At 25.1% G+C, this 20,206-nt stretch overlaps 2 protein-coding genes across 2 annotated transcripts; one reads left to right on the top strand and one right to left on the bottom strand.

The window, feature by feature from the left end:
- Nucleotides 1–10,937: 10,937 nt before the first annotated feature.
- Nucleotides 10,938–13,778, top strand: LOC128958003 (17-beta-hydroxysteroid dehydrogenase type 2-like). Its single transcript, XM_054303818.1, has 6 exons — nucleotides 10,938–11,535; nucleotides 12,230–12,379; nucleotides 12,438–12,650; nucleotides 12,903–13,218; nucleotides 13,289–13,633; nucleotides 13,733–13,778. Exons 1-6 carry the CDS (start codon nucleotides 10,938–10,940, stop codon nucleotides 13,755–13,757), a joined length of 1,647 nt encoding a protein of 548 aa, XP_054159793.1. The 3' UTR covers nucleotides 13,758–13,778.
- LOC128958625 (RCC1 and BTB domain-containing protein 2-like) lies at nucleotides 13,697–15,976 on the bottom strand. Its single transcript, XM_054304517.1, has one exon. The coding sequence runs from the start codon at nucleotides 15,769–15,771 to the stop codon at nucleotides 13,882–13,884; it is 1,890 nt and encodes a 629-aa protein (XP_054160492.1). The 5' UTR covers nucleotides 15,772–15,976; the 3' UTR covers nucleotides 13,697–13,881.
- Between the last annotated feature and the right edge of the window lie 4,230 nt (nucleotides 15,977–20,206).

The raw sequence follows: 20,206 nt of genomic DNA, 5'->3' as shown, positions 1-20,206 counted from the left end.
AATTTTTTGTTAACTATTAATATTTGAATGTGTTTTAACATTATAGCATAAAATGTATCAATATGTAATCAAAACAATTTATAATTACTATATTATTACTTAATCGTGTTTTTATTGTTATAAATTAGTAGTGTCTTGATTTCCAACTAAAAAAATTATTTTGTCGGTTTAACGCTTATAACTGGGACTTAGTATGTCCACCTAACTTGACCAGTGGACGCTATTTCCGAAATTTTATTATAACTATAAATAACTATTTGTTAGGTTAGCAACTATAAAAACTTATAAATAACTATTTCAGTTATTTTGAAAAATATATGCATAAAATTGTAAAATATTGCACAAATATATGTAAAAACAAAAAGTAATAGTTATATAAATTATATAAAATGTGTAAACTGTTATCAACTCATATTACTTTTTTAACAATAGAAATAATTAGTTTATTTATATAAATCATTTTTGTAAATATGCTGAAAACAAGTGAATTATATATCAGTTGAAATATTTATAAGAAAATAAATAATTATTTCAATAACTATTTGGCTTTTTTGGCAATTATATACAACTATTTAATACAGTTTAAATAACTATTTTAACAACTATTTGACGTTTTTTAGCAACTATTATAACAACTATTTAATAGAGTATAAAAAATTATTAATCAATACACTATAAATTAGATATCTATTTCATCTCTCTCTCTCTCTCTCTCTCTCTCTCTCTCTCTCTCTTAAAAATTAGTAATTAGACATAAAATGATTTGAATAGCAGTGTTATATTAAAATTAAAATAATTTTTCTGTTATTTAAGTTTTTGGTAATTTACCCATTTTTATATTCAATGATACCTACTAATAAATTGTATTAATAAATTTAATAATATAAAATAAAATATTTTACAAAAATCTTGTTATACAATAATTATCACACAATTAAAATTTAATTTTGAGTAATTTATTTCAATTAAAATGCTGTTAATATAGTTTCGATTTAACAAACTAATATTGTATAAACTAAACAATATCAACTATTTTTAATGATTAGTAAAACTAAAATTAAATTGTTAGTTGACATAACATTGTATAACATGTGTTACAAACTTATGATAAATTCAATAATCTTTTTGATGGACTATAAGTATTAGGACCAAAGCCAGCCTCATTGCAAGGCAGGTGTCTTAAATGTTAGGCTTAAGTTTATATTTATTATAGCATAATGTAAATGTATCTAGATCATTTAGTACAATTAGACGGCTGATACCTATTATAAATATGCTTAAAATTGAAGTGAAGTCCTTATAGTCATTGAAAACAATCAATAATTAAATACATTAAGTTTTATATTTAACTAATAAATATTTACAATAAAAATATTTTATAATTGTTATTTATATAAAATGATTCTTCAATTGAAAATCAATTTTTAAAAATCACAAATCTGTAGTCTAGTTTCTAAATAAAAGATAACAAATAATAAAAGTATACGCTTAGAGAGAGAGAGAGAGAGAGAGAGAGAGAGAGAGAGAGAGAGAGAGAGAGACATGAGTAAAAAAATTAATGACTTTCATTATAGACTAAAAACGACTCAAAATATGGTAATTATATTTATAACTAAAGGCAAATGTATTAATTTTAACAAAATATAACGGTTTCTCTTTAAGTCTGCTATTTTATCAGTTATATAGATATACATTGTATATACAGACCAACAAAATTATAGCAAAAAATCATCTGCTCTTTAAACACACACTTCAAGAATATTTCTTGTGTTAAGAATTTTACATTTCATTTCCTAAACAAAAATTATATAGAATTTGAAACCCTTTTAACACCAGATTTTATATTTACATTAAAATTTTTTATATCCAATAAATATAGATTAACAGATTGATAGATAAGATAGATTCAGATAATCAAACAAAAATATTTTTCTATAATTATTTTGTAATACTGTATTTATGAGCCAAAAAATATTGTACATTACATTGATCATATTTGCCACATAATTAATGATATTATTTTTTCTAAAAAAATTAGCCAAAATTTTACAGTTATATATAATTGACAAAGAAAAATGATTTTTAAAAAATTTTGTTTTTGTGTTTTGTGTAACATAAAGCTATGTATTATAAAATTGTGATATTTATCTACTATTGCACTATAATCTTAAATATAAAATATTGAAAATATCTTTTGCAAAACATTTTCATATAACAGTCAGTGACCAAAACAAGTCATTAATAAAACATTGAAAAATTATGTTGCTGAATATTTCAAAATCTATAAAATTTTTATTGATATTATAATATATATTTTTAAGCGATGATGTTTAAAATAAAGTATTTTGTGTTATAAAAATTAGTCTTAAATATTGACTTTTTGAACAATAGTTAAATAATTTTTTATAAAATAAAATGATAATTTGGAAATATTATTTTAATTTACAAATTATATTATTATTACAAACAGTGTTACTTAATTTTTAATTAACATACATTAAAATATAAAATTTAAGTTATTATAAGTGTATTTTTAATGCATGATATTTTTATTATAACCTGTAGTATAAAATTGAATTCAAACATTATTTCTAAGATATTTTTTTATATAATATGTAACTTCGAAAACATTTATAAAATATTTGAAATATTATAATAACAATAATACAGCAAAAATAGAAACAATTTATAAAAATCAGAGACAGAGATAAATTTTGAGAGCAATTTTTGTAAAAAGTATTGCTAAACAATTTACGACATATAATAGTGGCGGACAAGTAGACGTGCAGTTAGTGCTCACCTGCCGGCCCCAGGCTATCGGTGCTGTGATTGCTTTGCTCACTTCACATAGATATATGTGCGTTAAAGGCGCGTGCAGGCCCTCACTCACAGCTCGTGGCGATATGTAATGCCTAACATACAATGGGATGCATGTAAAAGGCCTAACATTAGGCTATATGCGCACGTATTTAGTAAAGCAATGACTAAAATGATAAAATGTTAACAAACATTCAATTTGTGGCTTAAATTATGCCTCAAGAAGTATAATAACAGTGTGTCCGACATAACTAACATAAAAACGAAGTGAACCATTGATGACGACCAGTAAAATAATCATTGATAATAGTCGTTTGAATTATTTTATTGTTATTTATTTTTCACATTTATTTCATATTTTATATATTATTTCAAGTAATGTAAAAATTTTGAGAGAGAGAGAGAGAGAGAGAGAGAGAGAAAGAAAGAAAGAGAGAGAGAGAGAAAGAGAGAATTAGAGGTTTAGTGCATAAAAACATTATTTCTAATGTCTAATGAATAGTCGCTATGAATTAATGCATAATTTAATGTTACATCAATTGCAATGCTAAACAATGATTGTTTTTGCAAACAGTGTTTCATGTAATATTAAAATCACTTTTGAAGTCCACCACTAAAAATAGTCATAAAAAGTCAATTTTAAAGTTAAAGATAAATTTATATACATTATGAAGTTCAAAATGAAAGCAAATACATGTACATTGAAATGCAAACAAATTAACATTAAACTCATCGACAGCTGCACTGAATACTGTATTTAGAGATATATTGTATACCAATATTTTTGAATTAAGATCTTTAAAATGATTTTATTATTATGTAATTATGTATTTGTAATATTTTTATTATGTTTTTTATTGTATTTCATTTTACAAAATATTTTGTCGATATTTTGATAAATTTTATGTAATATGTTTAATATTTAATGTAGAATTGTTGTATGTATAGGCCAGGTATGTCTGCACAAGTTGTACGTACGACCCCTTATTGATTAAAAGGATAAGACGTTAGCTTAATGTTGATATAAATAATTAATGTCTACAATAGTCTTAAGGCAATTGACGGCGCGTGCCGTTCACTGGAGTCGATAGTCACTTAAATTGTCGACTGAACCACATTATCATATGATTGGATGCACACATTCAGGTGCACTAACAGTCTGTGCAATCACTGTTTGGCTAAAACTCAATCACTGTTCACTCCTCTCAATAAAAACTTACGCAAAATGTTTGAGTCCAACCTTACCTAACATGAGATGAGACACAAAAATATTTATTTATATATATATATATATTATGATATATTTATACAGTATATAACTTACACAACACTTCATTTATCTCATATTTAGTTTGAAGGATGAATTAAACAAAAAAAAACGTTAAAAACTTTTATAAATTTGACGATTAATCCCGCATTAGCTATACCGGCATAATTGCAAAATTTACTGTTAATAAGTTAAATGTTTATAATTTAAAAATTTTATTAATTAAAACTCTGAACCAAATTTTATTGTGAATATTTATTAAATAATAGATATATAAAATAAAAAAAAGCTTTAGTGCAAATGCAAGAACTTATTGATCATCAGTTACAACACTCTGGGTTTGTGGTGATTACACCTCAAGCTAATTACATGCCAGTGCTAACCACTACTACGGAAACATCATCTTCTCCTAACAATTCATGGATCAATGTATCACCAAATGTATGTTCAGTCCATTCATCATATGATCGCCAATATATGGCGGACACAAATCATTATGGTTATGCAAATCATATGACACCAATATCACCATCACTTCAGCCAAAGACATCATTTGGTTATAACTATTTTCAGTCAGAAACAGAATCTCTTTCTAATCAATCTGAAACACAGTCTATTACTCCAACACTACAGTTAAACAATAAAACATTGATTAAGAAAAAGTGAGTTTTATTTTATTTTTAATATATTCATTGTCTTTGTTATCATAAATTAGATTAATATAAGTTATGATTTTTAATTATATTTGCAATTTTGTATTTATAACTTATAAATTATAAAATATATTTATAGCAAAATAAATGCTACCAAAGCACAGTTGATATTTGAATTAACTCTTTTTAATATATATATATATATATTTATATATATTATGAATAAAGGAAAGGTAGCAAAACGACATATAAGCACATTCCTCATCGAGAGAAACCCATTCATTTGGTTGCCCGAAGAAATGCTCGCGAGAGGCGACGCGTGCAGGCAGTCAACAGTGCTTTCACACGGTTGAGAAAATCTGTGCCCATAGAGAATAGAAACAAACGACTGTCCAAAGTCAAGACTCTGCACCGGGCTATTGAATATATATCGGCCCTACAGGACTTGCTTAGGGAGGCCGACCAACAGGACGATACTATCAATCAATTGTCTGACCAACAAATTAACACTTTTGGCAAAAATGATTTGGAGTTAAACACTGAAAAAAAGTATAATAAAGAAAACAGAATTGCAGACCAAAAGTGGATTTCTATCGAAACGGTATTACAATGAGTACTACTTTTTAAACATTTTTAAAAATTTTTGTTTTGTTTTATAGGATTTCAATTCAATCAACCATTTTTCTGAGTCGTATATGAATAATAATTATAACAATAACTACCGATATCTCAAATGTTATCCTTAAATTATTTTATTGATAACAACATATTTAGCAACTTAATGACTAATTGTCACATTTAGTTTACAATTATTTCTATAATTGCAGATATTTTTTAAAATTGCACATATAATAGTTAACTTAAAATTATAAATATATGTATACATAAAAAATTTATTTTGTATATTATTAAATAAAACATATTATAAAGCTAATATTAAAATTTAAAAACATATAACTTTAATTTATTTCATTTAATTATAAAGTACAGAAAAATTAAATAAAAACGTTTATCTAATGCTAATTTAGTGAATCTAATTTTATCAATGATGTCAATCGATGATAAAATAAAGTAATGTACATATTATTGAAATGTGATGAGATTTTATTAAAATATTATTAGTGTATAATTTTATTTTTATTGCTCATAAATTTTTGTGACTAGCTTTATAAAAAGTTTTTAAACTGTATATTAATTGTTATAATTAAATTAGATTTTTTTCAAATCGTGATATAGTTATGTAATAGTATTGCATTTATAGTATATTAAGTTAAACTACAGTATAAACCATTTGTGTGATCTGTCTTACAATAATCACTACAAACATCACAAGTCTTTGACAATGATTTTGATGATTCATTCATTGGTTTATTTAATGGAGAAAATAGTATAGTATAATAATGTTTGTACTTATATAACAACAATAGTTCACAAACAGTACTAAACATTACTATAACTTATAGTTATATATATTTAAAGCATTATATTGTATAATATTGAGCTCATGTCAAGTGAACAGCTGAGCTAAACTCCAGGTGTTGTAGTCGTAGCGCATCTTTAAAGAGTCAAAAAGTGCTTATTTAGTGATCTGAGTCACAAAATACAAGAGAGATGTGCCACAACCTCCCGGTCTAACCTCCCGTTTCCTATTTATTTGTTAATCAACACTAATTATAATAGCTCTCACTATAAATAAAAAATAGCTCAATAAATAATATTAGTTAATCTGTAAATATTATCGTCTATTATTTTATATAACTTTTAATATTTAAGTATACAGTATATAACTTAAAAATTGATTAATAATATACAGTATATGATTATTTAAAAAATGCCTAAAATATTTTTGTATAAACTTAAAATATTGTAATAGTTGTGATATTTTTAAATGAAAACTAATCAAAGTTTAAGCCGTAAACATATAACAAATCTATAGTATATAACGTCAATAAACTAATCCATATATTGCGTGATTTGTATAGTTAGCCGCTTATGAGTGGATTTAGCCATTAATTTGCAAAATATTTTTACAATAATATATTGTATAATATAAATGCTAAAAATGTTTAATATTTTTTGGTATAACAACTAAATTTATAAACTAATTTTGATCTCTTATTGCTTTTTAAAATAACAAATTTCTTGGATTAAAGCCTTTGAATCGAAAAAAGTAATTATTTAAGTAATAATAGTAAGAATTGATAGTAAATAGCAATAAATGCCAGTAAGAGAGGGATGAGTAAAGTATAGTCTAACTGACCCTCTCGTGTGCCTCCAAAAGGTGAACACATTTTGAACGAAACCCCAACTAATTTATTTGTATATAACACGAGTGAACCCCCGGAGCACTCATTCCTACTCTCTCTCTCTCTCTCTCTCTCTCTCTCTCTCTCTCTCTCACTCACTCACTCACTCACTCACTCACTCACTCACTAACGTACTGTATATTAGAAGAGTAGCTCCACTTATAATCAATATATTATACAATCACTAACTAATATGTTATAATATCTGTTAAATTATTTTGAAATTTTTTTATATGCCTGACACTTAAAATAAATGTTAAAAATGGTATTTAAAACAAAATAACATTTATAATAGAAAATTGCGTGAAAAATCTGAAATTATGTCCTCTATTTATACAATCATTACTTATAATGCATTTGTTTTTTAGTAATAAATTATTTTTAAAAAAACAAGTATCAAATGTTTGCAAAATTATTTTATAATTTTATATTTCAATACATCATATTTTTAAAAAAATTATTTATATTTATAATACGGTGTTTTAGGTAATTATAAGTTGATTTTGTCATTTATGTTGCTGCTAAATGGTTTTAGATAGATAATACTGTATTAAATATTAACTTTAATAAAAATAATTTATTGTAATTTAAATTTTCATTCATATAAATATACTGTAATAAATATAGTTGAATATCAGTTATTAAATTATATAATTTGTATTTTTAATTAACAAAATAAGTAACCAATATTTTAAAACTATTGATTTATTTTGTTTTTAATTAATTACTTTGATACTATGATAGTCAAAATAACATCACAACTATATTAATAGTCATGATTTTAAATGTCTAAATAATTAAATAAAGATTAATACTACATAAACTGCATTTAGCCTTATTAAGTATTATTTCAGAAATTTATTATATAATCAATCTATTGAATTTAATATCTGTCAAATACATTGTAATTAATGCATAAAATATATAATAAATTAAATTATTTTTCTCTTTAATCATTATTAAATTCATGAATTTCAATTAGCTATTAAATATAAGTTATAATATAATTTTCAGGTTGAACGACAAATACTGTAAATATTATTGTATAATATACTGTATTTTATAAATACAGTATAATGTCAATATAATTCTGCAATTGACAATATTTAACATAATTTACTAGAATTGATGTTATGATTTTGTTTTTATCTAAATCATATTATATAACTTATTTAGAAAAAGAAAGAAAGAAAGAAAGAGAGAGAGAGAGAGAGAGAGAGAGAGAGAGAGTATGTGTCTCACGATTGCCCTATGGATGAACAGGTGGACTGTAATTGTAAGTCATTTCTATTGATTATAAAGTGAGGAACACTTGTGTTATAAATAACTCTTTGACTCCAATAATATATTAATGACTGACTGTTTATACAATTTATTATATTTAATATTCTCTTTTAACAAATTCTTTATTCTTTAAGATTATACAATACATTCAAAATATAATTATATTAATAGTTAAGTATTTGTTTCCAAGGATTGATAATAGTATACTGTATTTTAAAATAAATAATATAAATATTACTTCATCGACCTGTTTAATGTCAGAAAACTTCAATTTTAACAAGTTTTATGTGAAAGCATTTCAAATTAATGTCTAAAATCGATTATTTATAATAAATTGTAAACTTATTACAAAATATAATAAATAGTCTTAACTTAAATATAGCAGTGTATCAAAATTTATATTAATTAATCACATCATAAAATGATTGAATCGATCAAAAGTTATTTTTTAAAATATTCTTTAAAACTGTAAACTAATAAATTGGTTCTAATTTTAACAAATTACAGTGTTTTGCAAATAATTTTTAAAAGTAATTTTTAAAAATTATTAAAAATATCATATAAACTGAATTAAGATATGTATAAATTATATATAATAAATAAATTATAATTGAGTATAAATGTGAGTATAGTATCAGTATTTGTAATATTAACATATAATAAGTCATATTTATCTTAATTAAATTTTTCAATTATAAAAAAATAAAAATTCATAAAATCACTTCTTAGTAAAATATATTAATTAAATTTTATATAAATATATTAAATGAAATTCATTAAAGTTATAATACTGAAAAATAAATATTTCAAAAACAAAACTAACAATTAAAAATAAAATAATTATTTGATACTTAATTTATTTTAATTCTGTTGGAAATATTGATAATAAATATATAAAAGTCATGAGTTGTCATATTTATAGACATTTGACTTTAATTAATTTAAAACAATGATTATTATAACAATAATGGATTTTTATCAATTATATTTTTAATAAATTTTTCAACATAGTATATATTAGCTTTTAAAGTTGTATAATACAAGCAATACATTGTACAGTATTATACAAAGTCAAAATTCAAAATCTTGTATTTTTCCAACTCTGGTAATAACTCATTAGTATTGTATAATTTGTAGAGTACTGTAGATTACAATAAAAAATAGAAATAATTTATATAAAAAAATTTAGTAATAATTTATTCTATATTATTGTTGCCTAACCGGCAAACTTTTACGACAATTGGCCACAAACTGCGGCACAATTAATACCATTGATAGCACTATTTCGTCGTCTATTGTCGCGGAAGGACTCATCAGAAGGTACCGCGAGATAGGAATAAAAATGGCAAACACTTACCGATAATTACTTATTGTTGAGACTATTAGTTGCTTATATATCTCAATATTAAATGACTATTTTCTTAGAGATATACAGTACTATATATATATATATATATATATATAGAGAGAGAGAGAGAGAGAGAGAGAGAGAGAGAGAGAGAGAGAGAGAGAGAGAGAGAGAGAGAGAGAGAGAGAGAGAGAGAGAGAGAGAGAGAGAGAGAGAGAGAGAGAGAGAGAGAGARAGAGAGAGAGAGAGAGAGAGAGAGCTATAATATATATATTTATTTATTTACGTAATTAGATGTTTAACTGCAAAAATTTAAAATATGATTCAATGCTTTGTCCCAAAATTAATTGTGCCGCAGTTTGTGGCTAATTGTTGTAAAAGTTTGCCGGTTAGGCAACAATAATATAGAGGAAAATGCAATTATTACTAAAATTTTTATAATTAAATTTGATTCCTCTAACTAAACATTTAATTATTTATTACTCACTTCACCACTAAAACCATTGCTTATATTATTTAGAAACACATTGTTATCAATGAAATAATAAAATCAAATTCTATTTTATAATACAAAAGTTACTTATGTTTCATCAATTCTTAGGAAATTTATTTAAACTTATTAAACCCTAAACAACACATTTTATTATAATGTTTAAAAAAAAATATTATATTAATCTGTATTTAAAATCTGTATTAATAAAATAGTATCGCTAAATTTATTGTATTCAAATTTATTGATAATTATCTCAATATTTTTTTTTGCAAAATATTTAAGTTTTGGTACGATTTATTGTAATAAAATAAAATATATTTTCCATTTCTAACGATGAAGGGAAAATAATATATTTCCGAGAAAATTGGAGAGATTTTATTAGGGAACTTCCCTTCCTTAGAAAGTTGCTCAAACTTTAAATACAATAAATAAAGATTAAAAATTATTTAGAAAAATAGTAACAATAAGATTTATCACTTTTATGAAAATCTTATTTACTTATTAATTTTGTTACTTTATCTATCAATTAATTTAAATAATATTAATTTTTTGTGATGAAAATAATTTTTAATTTAAGAATAGTATAAAAACTGAGAACTGATTAAATGTATTATGAATTGAAAATGAATTAATTGTATTATAAAGTCGCGCGAAATTAAATTGAAATTTTTAGTAAAGGTTTTAATTAGAATCTCGAGACATATTATTAACTATTATTAGATACAAAACACATTCGTTTTGATACCTAATGTTAACAAATCCAAAGACAATGGACATCAATGGTGACAATCAGTTACTTAATTCTCCGAAAGCACACACACTGTCACCAATGCATCCAATATTTGAGTTCAATGCAAATGACAGAACTAATGGCAAATCATTCAATCAGGCAATCAATAGTTATCACATCAATGAGGGTCGACACCAATGGAATCGTATACGTAAGGGTCGACCGTCCAGTCAACACGTTTTCAATGGTTTTCCATATGAACCTCATTTCAATGCAATGCCTTCACAACAGCCTATATTGAGATATGCAAACTCTCCACCAGTTATGTCACCCAAAGGTAAATCAAACTGGAGTAACACATCAAAGCCCGTATATGAGAGTCGCCAATGGCATCACCAGAGAGGATGGCATTATGTCGACCACATCGACGATGAGCCGCCAACGCACCGAACCAAGTGCTGTACCGATTGGTCTGAATTAATCAATCATTTGAATGCCTGCACTGATGCCATCAGGAATGACCTAAAAGGCATTAAACAAAGTATTGACAATTCAAATGACAAACTTATTGATACTATTAAAGAGTGTAACTCTCAACTCAATAAAACATTCATTGATATTATCAAACATTCTGACAGTCAGATTACAGAGTCTGATAAATCTAAGTTACAATAAGTGCTAAAACATTAGCTTATTTGATAAATACTATAAATAAATACTGATTAATATTATATATATAAAAAATCTGTTGAATATATAATTTATAATTAATTATTAAATTATTTTTATCCTTTTTACTAAATTCATATATTTTTAAGAGCTAAAAAACTTTTATTTTATTTTCTTATTATATTAAATTAAAACTATTATATTACTTTATCATTAATTGTATAATATTTATTAGTAATACGAAGTGACAATATTTATTAATTTTTAAAAATATATAATTTACTGTAGCTTCATATTTTAATATTAAATAAAATGTATAATATATTTATAGTTAATATTGAAAAATACTGAACTTAAATAAGATGCTTAGCTTTAAACTTGTGGTACGACTCAAAATAAAAGTAGAAATATGGGTCAAATGCACAAAAAAAACTTTTAATAGTAACTAACTTCTAGTTTAAAGGTATCTTTCAATTCATAAGAAAGCGTTGACCTAATATTGAATACATTGACATCATATGACTTAAATTAAAAAATTTTAGTTTGTATTTAACAAAAGTTTGTTAATATGTAAGTTAATTGTGAGTTAAAAAACATAATGTTATTCTATATAATATTTTTGATAATTTTATCGGTAAATGTTTTAATATATAACTTTTTAGTTATTAATACAATAGCAGAGTTTTTATCAAAAGTGATATTATTTGCAATTTGGATATATTTATCGTGGAATTTGAGTCAATCTCTTTGGAGATTAAAATTTATACCCAAAAGATGTGTTAATCCTAAAGGAAAGGCAGTCCTCATCACAGGTAATATTATGTCTTATAAATTATATAAAAACGTTTAACAATTATATTGATTTAAAAGGATGTGATACTGGGTTTGGCAATAAATTGGCGCAACGTTTAGCTTACGAAGGCTATCATGTATTTGCTGGTTGTTTAATACCAAATAGCAGTGGAGCTCAGCATTTAAAAAAACAATTTGAAGACAATATAACTATTGTATCGCTAGATGTAACTAAAGATGAAAGTGTATTGGTTGCCAAAAATTTAATTCAAAAATCATTGAATACTAAAGGTTTTTATTGAATGTCTTAAAAATAATTACTAATATTATAATTGAATAGAGAATTATATAATAAAAAACTTTTTAGCCATATTTAAAATGGATTAAATATAATTGTAAATTAATTTTATCAATTAGTTTTTAAATGTTAATTGTTTCTTATATTATAAATTAAAAACTCCTAAATCTAATATTTCGTAAATCTATTCTATTAAATCTGAATAAATTATATTTAATTAAATTAATTTTTATAAAAATTTCCAGAACTATGGGCTATAGTTAACAACGCGGGTGTATTGTCTTCATATGAAGTAGAATTTGGAGATATGTCTTCATTTGTGTGCCAAATGGATGTAAACTGTTTGGGAACAGTTAGGGTGACGAAAGCATTTGTACCACTTTTGCGCCACTGTAGAGGTCGTGTGATTAATATGGCGAGTCTTGCCGGAAGGTTTGCCATCCCAGGTATGGTTGGCTATTGTATGTCTAAAAGTGGTGTCATATCATTCTCTGATGGATTAAGACGTGAAATGAAAAAATGGGGAATTGATGTCATTTGCATTGAACCCCATCTGTTTAGGTTTGATTCATATACTACTCTATAATTTTTGTTAATATATTGTTAACTTTTTGGTACTTTTAAAATACAGAACTAATTTAGTTAATGGAGTCAATCATAACAATGCTTTAGTGAAGGCATGGCAACAGACACCTCAAGAAATACGAGAAGCTTATGGCGAGTCTTACTTTCAGGGATATCAAGCATTGCTTAATAAGGCATTAGAAACGGCCAGACCTGGTGTTGACAGTGTAGTCAATACTATGTTTAATGCAGTCACACATCATTCAGTATCAGCTAATTATCGAGTTTTAGGACATTTTGAAAGATTAAGAGTTTGGATGTTTGAATACTTGTGGCCCATTAGAGCTCTCGATTACATCTCATATATCGGTTGTATTTGGGCCACAGGTTTGCCTCAATTGATTAAAATCAGGTATTCAAACAAATATTGTTAATAAATCAAAATAATAATTAATAATAATATCAAAATACGGTATATATTATTGTTTATTTTCTCATCAATTAAATACAGTATTTCAAAATATTCAATGAAATGACATTACACTGTACATCGGTAACTATATTTCAATTTAATTTTTTTAAATGAAAAAATTAAGTAAAAATTTGTTGTGAAAATGATAATTAAATAAATCAATTGTACGCAATGGGTATACAAAGTGTTTAATAGACGAGTTTCATCAAACTTTTGCTGAGTATTTGTTGCATTTTATGAAAGTCATCCAATCGTAAAATATTTTTCCAATTATTGGCTGCAAACTGTCGACACCGTTCCTCCAAATCAGGTAAACCCGAGTTGACGGCTAACTCATAAAGAAAGCATACATTTTCCAATTTTATACAATTTTCTAAGTGCTTAGAACACAGGTTTTTAAGCTCTTGTTCCTTATAAATAGTGACTAATCTTAAGATATCGGATGCATTTTCATCATTAACTTGCGGTGATATTCCATATAAAAATTGAATGAAAGCATAAAATGCTTTATATGAATATGAGGTCACAATTATCTCGTTTTGGTTGTTCAGAAAAGTCTCGCATTTTTGCCAAAACTTTTCATTACGTATTTTAAGTACCGTTTTATGACAATAAATTGGTCGACTGTTGACAATAATTTTGAGATCACTGTTATCCGGATTATCAAATGCTTCACTTAAATGCTTCTGAAATATCAAATGAGAATCACATCTTTGTATTGATTTTTGACAATCACCAGACTGTGCATCACTTGTAGCGGATGACTGATTGACATTTGTATTCATCAATTCTTGAATCGTTGTATTTGTGTCATAATAGTCTAAATCACTTGATTTAGGAGATGTAGTGTTGGTCTCAACAATATCTGAATTGATTGATGACAATGAATAGTAACAATCACTCAATTTATCAATTTTATCGATCGTTTCATTCATTTCAACATATTCTTCGGCCAACTTTTTATTATTTACATTCAAATCATTGAAGACAATTGTTTCAAAAGTTTTAGATATTTTTGTATATTTTGAATAAATATCATAAACTGTGTATAATTGGATCGATTCATTCAAAAGACATGGATGTGATATCTTTTTCTTGAAGTCATTGGTTGAACCAAATCCCCAAATAAAATACTTGTCGTCAGACGAGATTGCAATCGATATATTATTGTCATAATTAGCAAAGATATCCTTAAACTTAATCTTATTGTTGATCCTAACAGCAGTGAATTGTGTGGCATAACAGCCGTTCCCGATCTGTCCGCAATCGTTTTGTCCAAAAGCAAAGATATATCCGTCAGCACTGAGTAAGAGACAATGATTTGGACCGCAAACGCCTTTAATTAACTTATAATTGATGACATCATCCATACAAAGGGGTCTTTTGCTAAGAAACAGCTTCTTCTGTGTTCTTAAGTCTTGTGAGTGGTGTCCCAGTTGTCCCAATTCATTAGATCCCCAGACATACGCTTTACCCAAATGCGAAACCGCCAATGAGTGACACTTACCACTAGATATAGAAATAATTTTGTCTTTAATGAAGACACGCGTTGGTATCGACTGATGCTGTTGTGAACTGTTACCGATCTGTCCATAACAGTTGCGTCCGAAAGCAAATACAAGGCCATCAGTGGTCAGCGCCAAAGTATGCGAGTTTCCACAACTGACGGCAACAACAGTCTTGCAAACGAACTCTTCAATGAGTTGCGGTCGACTCGTGTGTTCAAATGACCCGATGCCGAGTTGGCCGAACTCGTTATTACCCCATCCATAGAGACGACCATTACTAGTGAGACCAATGCAATGACCAAAGCCGTAGTAGATGTTGGCCAACATCTTGTTTGATAAATACTTGTTATTCGTAGCTTTGGTCACTTCTATGTCAATCTGTGTATCCAAACCAAGACATCCGTATCTATTATTGCCGAAGCCGTACACCTGGTCATCGTTGGTCACAAATATCACTTCAGAGCCATTATTACCAAAACAAACCAACAGACGAAGTCTTTGTTTCAATTGTTGGTCTTTAAGTAATGGCTTCAATGGTCTAAACTTCTTAATCTCCACCAACTTATCCATAGATTGTTTAATCAGTCATTCATTTGAATCATTCAATTGTGTGTTATATCAGTCATTGAATGTTAACTTAGATAACAATGTTTTGCAAACAATTGCCGCAAATTATAACTCAAATATCAATTGTCAGACAAACACACACTAACGCTATGACAACATTGTTAACAATGTTTTACTGCACTTATTAAGTATGCAATCATTATAACAACCAATCAAATTGTTTACTATAATATACTGTACTTAACAATAGGCTATATCTATATAATATAGACTGATATACAGTACTGTATTATCTGATCATTTGATACTCTAATAAAAGACTATTTTTTAAATACTGTAGATATGATTACCAAATATTTAAATTGAATTTATAAATATATTATATTATATATAAATACTGTATATTAATATACCATATGCTATGCTATTTATAATATGATAATAATATATGATTCACTAATTATAGTACAGTATTATACAATGTTTTATATTAATATATTACTAAACATCTTAGGTCTCAAAGTTGATATCAAACTACAGTACTGTATATATGATATAAATACAGTACAATGTGTTTCATTAATTGCTAAACACGATGACCACTAAAATCTATAATAATATATTAGTTGTACTGTATATACATGTAGTATATTTATAGTATATTTAGTAATATTATTTACATTTCAATTTGAATTCACATATTATATGATGCTATTTATATCTACAGTATTTCAAGTTATATCTATTTATGTTAACAAAAATGAATTTAAAATAAATAATAAAATACTGTATTAGATATGTAATAAAAATCAATAGTTGTATAATAAAAACATAGAAAGCAATAATAGAGTATTTATAACAATAATAATCTGTAATTAAATATTACATTCAATTATAATATGATATTTTAATCCTATGAGTCATGTGTTGTCATAAATTTAATTGTATTTATACAGCATTAGTGAAAACAATGAAATTTGAGACAAATTGTAAATACAGTCAATTATTTTATATTAATAGTATATGTGTTCATTCACTTACATAATTGTCATATAAAGCAAAACAATTTTAATTAAGTCATAAAATAATAAACTTTAATAATATGACTAAAATTATATGACATTAAATTAATAAATGATTTTATAAATGTATAATAAATGAACAAATAATATGTTAGATATCATATAATATAAACTTTTCAAATATTTATATCTATATTATATTCATTGCTTTTCTATACTATTATTAAAAGAAAATAATTTTCAAAATAGTTTAAAGTTTTTGCTTTAACTAGAGGGTAAAGGTTAAGCAATATGGAGGGGTAAAGGTTAAGCAATATGGAGGGGTAAAGGTTAAGCAATATGGAGGGGTAAAGGTTAAGCAATATGGAGGGGTAAAGGTTAAGCAATATGGAGGGGTAAAGGTTAAGCAATATGGAGGGGTAAAGGTTAAGCAGTGTGGTTGGGGTTAAAGACATTTTATACTAAGATTTTTTTTAAAAATAAATGCGCGAATAAATTTCAATGAATAAAAATAGAACACTATTTGGAATTTTTTAAATATTTTTCTGGGAATTTTAGGGAATTTATAGAGAAACTTGATATGAATATTATTTATTAATTGTATAAAAACAGGATTCAAATCTAGACATTGAATATTTTGTATTATTAATAGTATTATCATTTAACCCTAGAATTGAAAACTTTGCTAAACTCTGTTAATTTAGTTTTAATTTTTTATTAGTAAATTTGATTATTTTTGTGTTTTTCATGTTTATCAAACAATTTAATATTACTTATTAATAAATTTAAAAATTATTATTCTAATACTATTATATTTTATACAATATTTTGGTTAATACTGTATTAAATTTCCAGCACTTAAACAATTATAAAATCTGTAATTTTTGAAATATCAATATTTAATAATTACTGATGATTTAACTTAAAATGTTAGGGGCTGTTCACATATTACGTTCGCACTTTTTAAGAAATCTAGACCCCTCCCTCCCCTATGTTCGCAATTGTTCGCATTTAGTCATTTAAAAAAATTACGTTCGCATGTCCCTAACCTCCACCCCCCCCCCTCGTTCGCAAAAGTTCGCTTTGGCTAACCCCCCTCCCCTCAAGTGCGAACGTAATATGTGAACCACGCCTTATAATTTTATTATTGAATACATGATTAATCATTGATAAAATTGATTATATGTTGTTTGATAACACATTTATTTGAAACATAAAAACTAGTGATAACTCGTTTATTTTACTGTTAAATGCATAAAAACAATATTATTATTATTATTATGTATTATATATTTATAGCTAACAATTATATTAATGATTTCACAGAATTAATGATTAAGAAAAACTAATTCAATTAATTATGTCTGAAAAGTTGCTAATTGTATAAATTGTAAATAAAATATTAAATTAATAAATTTGAAATCAAATTAACATATAATCCAAAAATAAGAATTTTCATAATTATTTGTTCCATTTTATTGTATATAAATAAAGTATGTTTTATAGTATACTGTATACTAGGGTTAGAAAAATATAAGGTTTTGAATTTTGACTTACAGTGTAGTCCATGTATTATACATTCTTAAAAACTAATATAATTAAGTAAAAAAATTTTATAAAAATTATTTAATGACAATATAATTCAATAACTCATTATTTTTATGTTAATATTTGTTTTCTAAGATAAAAATAGAAATAAAATTAAAAAATTAATACAATATTTATTATAAAACATATTTATTTTTTGATTATATCAATGGTTTAGATACTAGGTGGCGCTAACTTTTGTTTTGTATTACAATATTGGTCATGTATTATACTGTATAATACGCTTTGTATGATACAACCATTTTGTCTTTGCAAACACTAGTATATACACACATATATCTACAGATGTATACATTTATATTCTGTACATTATATTTAAAATGATTTTTCTGTAATTGTATTTTAATTATAGAGATATAAATTGCTAAAACATTTTATATCAATATAACTACTAAATGTCTTTATTAGATAAGAAGTCCTATAAATCCATGACTATATTATAATTAAATAATTTATTGCCGGCAATAATGTATATATAACTCGCAAAATCATAATTGTATAACAAATAACATTCAAGATATAAAGGGTTGATCTAAAAAATTAACAAACTTTTGTTATATTGACTAATATTAATATCCACTATCAATAGTTATGGCTGTAATTTATAATATAAATCCAATAACACAGTCTATTAGATATTTGTTCATTAAATTAGACAATAATTTGTTTATTAAGTAATAAAAAGCTAAGTTTTGTTTAACTTAAGAATATTTGTGTCGACCCTGGTAATATTTGAATAGATATTTTATTACAATCTTTAAATACTCATACATTAATATATGACAGTTGTTGTGAAATTATAAACCTATTTAAGCAAAAATATTTTCTTATGAACTAATTTAAAGTATTATTAAATATCAATATTATAGAGTATTAATTAATTTTAACGCAATTACAAAGAATTTGATCAAAATTGATGAATCAATTTGAGCATTATGTGTATTGCAAATTATAATTTAATAATAAAACATATAGTTATGTATATCGAAAATATTAAAAGTATTATTTAACATTTAAACAAATAAAATGAATAAAAATTTGTTTAGTAATATAATTTCAATAATAATTTTGTGCAACTTTTTTGTTAATCAAAAGGTTTTATCACAGAATACTAATTCTGTAGATGAAAATATCAATAATAAAACAGAGATTTATGAGAAATGCAATAATAATGGACAGGATGTGGACTGCAAAGCTAACCAGTCAGACCTGACAGCATCAACCCATCCATCACTGAAAGATGACAATCCCAACGATATGGACTTTGCATCGGTTCCCACAACTGTTTGGCTATCGTTCGCCATTCCCTTTATATCTATCCTTATGTTTCTCATAATTAGTGGTTATATCTATAAAAGGATTGCAAAGATTGGCACAAATGTGGGTCAACTTCGGACAGAGTATTACATAAATGGTTCGACAATCGTATCACAAATGCGTGAAGAATCGCAACAAACATATGATTCAAGAATCAGTGGTCCGAGTGGTCCGAGTGGTCCAAGTGGTCCGCCACCCAGTTATGACAAACTCATCATTTTTGATATCAATGATATGCCGCCCACTTATGAAAGTCTTAACAATAAAAAATTATTCAATGTTTTTGTTAAATATAAGAATATTGACAATTATAATACAATTATATAATCACTAATCATTTAATACTATTAGCACTTAAATTGCTATTTGTTTATCTATTTATATTAATAATTACAAAAAATAATATAAATGCGTTTAAATATGCACAAATTATGCATATTGTTTAAAAGTAGAAAATAAAAATTTTTAATTTGGTAAACAATATTGTTATA

This window comes from Oppia nitens, unplaced genomic scaffold (genome assembly GCF_028296485.1).
Source record: "Oppia nitens isolate AA-2021 unplaced genomic scaffold, nextdenovo-longstitch-racon4-pilon3 scaffold3_pilon_pilon_pilon, whole genome shotgun sequence".
Classification (NCBI taxonomy): domain Eukaryota; kingdom Metazoa; phylum Arthropoda; class Arachnida; order Sarcoptiformes; family Oppiidae; genus Oppia; species Oppia nitens.
The sequence above is the reverse complement of the archived record's forward strand: the minus strand, read 5'-3'. Positions and strand labels throughout refer to the sequence as shown.